Source organism: Gavialis gangeticus, unplaced genomic scaffold (genome assembly GCF_001723915.1).
Source record: "Gavialis gangeticus isolate Ggan-Ray unplaced genomic scaffold, GavGan_comp1, whole genome shotgun sequence".
Classification (NCBI taxonomy): domain Eukaryota; kingdom Metazoa; phylum Chordata; order Crocodylia; family Gavialidae; genus Gavialis; species Gavialis gangeticus.
Window position 1 is genome coordinate 14,410,798 of NW_017729006.1, and position 3,453 is coordinate 14,414,250.

Sequence of the window (3,453 nt, forward strand, 5' to 3'; positions counted from 1 at the left end):
CATCAGCTGCAAGGTTCACAGTGGAAACACTGTGATCCCAAGCTCCCCCTGCAACAACTGTACAGCGTGACAGGATTTAATGCTGAATCCTACAGTCATGCTTTCTGCCATGCATATGTAGCATGACAGGAGGTACAACTGTGTGAATTGTACATCAGATCTTATCACACCTTTACCTGGAATATCTAAGAGAGGCTGTTAATGTGCAGAGAAAACTAATAAAAGACTAAAAAGGGCAATTTTCACTTCTGAATCACCATTTAGGCTCTTGTCTGCCATTTCCTTCTCCATCCCCCATGTATTTGTTGGTTTCTTGCGTCAAAAACCAAAACAGCCAGCTGCAATAAGGATTACAACATGCTGCTTCCATATCAGCAATGTAGCATATTTGAAAGGAAACCCACAGAGTGGGGAAAAAAATCTTAAAACAACCTGAACACATTGGCTCACAACTGCCAATCCAATGTCATGTGCAACACTTGACTGTAGGTCATCTTTTCACCTTCTTTTAATTCCTGGTTTCCTATCTTTGTTCCAATTGTTTTATGGTGCAAATAGTGGCCTAAACCAAGATCAAATTCAAAACACAAAACAGGCAAGAGCTGTTAAAAACCCTAAGTATGAAACAAAGCAGCATAAGGCCAAAAGGGTGGGGGGAGGACTCCAGCATCACAAAGAACAGTGGCAGAAACAGCATGTTACAGGCAGTATGCATCTGAAGCAAGAGAATAAAAATCAGTTCAAAATGTTCTTAAAGTCTCAAGCAGGCTGCCACTTTGCCCCTGCTGTTCTCTCAAGTATCCTTAATTCTTCTGATTTTTTTTTTAAATAATTCCAGGACAATTAAAAGCATAATCAGGGAATAGTGCTATTGTGTGACTCTCTCAGCTAATCAGTAAGCCTAGCTTGCATACATTCCAATGGTCAAACATTTCTTTCTTAAATAAACTTAAAAGCTTCACAGAAATTTTAACGACAGGAAATAGCTTCAAAAGTCCAGACTATCCCATTAGAAAATGGGCTTTTGAAAAAATAAATAAATAAATAAATAAATACATTAAGAAATTTATAAAGAAGCCACCACACAAACAGTTCCACAGTGGAGACTATAGCTGGAAAGATCTGTTAAATAAGCTTTATGCAAGCTAGTTAAGGTCAAGAAGCACATGAAACTGCCTTGTAAATTATCCACATCTTCAAACTGGCAGTAAGATTTTTGGAAGACAAAGCAAGTCAAAATCTTTTCAAACTATAAAGGCAATTATAATGGAATTTCTTCTTAACATATCCCTCTTAACACACCACTGACAGAGGGCACATTATTTCTCCCAGCCACACTGTAAGCACATTATGACTAGTGGCAAGTATTTGTTTAGTTGTTATCTATATTATCAAGATATAGGAGACGTACTAACTACTGCTGGTTAAAGAAATAAAACTTTTCCTATTTATCTTATTCCATTTTGTTCCTTGTGTGCTTTCTTGAACCTTCCTCCAAATCAGATGATGGTGCTGTCAGAGATACAACACTGGAACAGATACCTGGCCTCTTCCCCTCCATCCCCCAAACTGTTCCTATTATGTACAGAAACTGTGAAATTGCTCATTTTTAAAATACAGTTACCTCTTTCTAAAGTGCAGCAAAGAAAGAATAATACCCCAAAATGAAAATAAAATACTTACACTAGTTCCTAATGCCCCAGGTCTTCTGTGTGTTTTCGTTTGGCCATGGGTGGCAGGCTGGCCTTTAAATCCCCATCTTTTCATGACTCCTTGAAAGCCTTTACCAATTCTGGGGGAGGGAAGGAGAGAGCAGGGAAAGGAGGGAGAAAAGAAACCCACAAAGAAAAATTAATTCTGCCTTAAATAGATTCTGAGCAAAGTTCTTAGCAATAGACACTGGAAGAGCTCCAGTAAGGCTCCTGATCCTTTAACCAGAGCAAAGCTCAGCAGAAAATATTCTAAAACTGTTTCTACATTTACCAATTCCTGTCCTGTTTAGGGAAGTAAGAAGCAAAGAAGGAGTCACCTGGGCAAGAGTCATTTCAGAAATACAAGAACTGATCTCATCTCAAAATACTGTAATTAAGCACCACCAGATTAAACAAGGAGTAGAAAGAATAATAAGAATAATAAAAAAGGAGAGTTTCACAAGAGAAGGAAATGGGGAAGACACATCAGAAAAGCTACCTTCAACTCAAGATGCAAGACGTTACTTAAAAAGTTGCAAAAACAAGCTTTTCAGTGTACAAAAAATACCTTTCCCAAAGTAAAATACACTTACCACTAGGTATGGATAAGAAGCCCTAAGCACCAAGACACCTATCTGACTAATCTGACCTGGTCTCCTCTGAGAACTATGGGCTAGATCAATAAAAATTCCTAGTAGGCCTTTCCTTAATCATCTCTCATGAATGATTATTTTACATACTTTGAGGTTTACACATACATAGAGCTTGGAGATTTTGTTGAACACTTTCAAGTGAAGAATCACTGGTTTTTACTTCATTAGGAAAAAAAAGCATTAAAAAGTTTGCTTAATCTGTAATATTTTCAGTTTCCAATGATAAACAGAGGGTGTTTGATGCTGTACTGGTGTTTAAGAAAAAGTCAAGAAGGTGATTCTTTAATCTGAACATACAAGTAAACATATGGAAGAGCTTTGGTGCTAAAAGGTCGAAGCTGAAATAAGAACCATTATGGCCTGAAAACTTATGCATTTAACTTTTTGTTCAATTAAATAAAATATTCCTTCTTAGCAAGATGCACCACACCAATTACTTTTCACATTCATCTGGACTTTGTACCAAAAAAAAAAGACAACTGACTTGTGTTTTAGCATTGTAAAATGTGACAATGAAAACTTAATTAGGCCTGAATGTAGCACAGATTTAACATCTATGGTAAAACTGTTGCCCTGTGGGGTCAGGCCAACTCTCAGGATCTCAATATTGCACTGTTAGACAGGACGGTGTGACAATTGCACATATACAAAGACACAAATCAATTAGGTGCATACACACACGCACACAACACACACTACCAGCTCTGGCACATACACATCCAAACCAGCCTAGGCACATGCATACCTATCACCAATTGAAGTATATACACTATACACCCCAAAAGTTAGACACAGATGACTAATTCGTATATCATGTACACAATGACATATAAATATATACATATACATACATAACCCACCTACACAGGTAAGTTCCTAACTTGGATGGTACAGTGTGTGTGTGGCACGCGCTTGGGGTACCAGGGATACTTGGGGGAAGGTTCAGGTGAGAGAGAGAGAGTTGAAGTGTAGGGAGTGAAAGTTGCCAGAACTGGGATTAGAACTGGTAGACTACAGAGAAGCTGGCTGAGGAACTGAGGCTTGGGGTTACTTAAGGTAGACTGGGGCTGGAAACTGAGGCAGACAGCTGAGATATTGGGGGGGGGGGG

General features: G+C 38.4%; 1 protein-coding gene across 1 annotated transcript in view; it reads right to left on the reverse strand.

The window, feature by feature from the left end:
* MRPL3 (mitochondrial ribosomal protein L3) overlaps positions 1–3,453 on the reverse strand; it is a 76,611-nt gene that overhangs the window by 23,264 nt on the left and 49,894 nt on the right. The window contains 1 exon segment of the mRNA XM_019508708.1: positions 1,684–1,792. Within this exon segment, the coding sequence (XP_019364253.1) occupies positions 1,684–1,792 (109 nt within the window).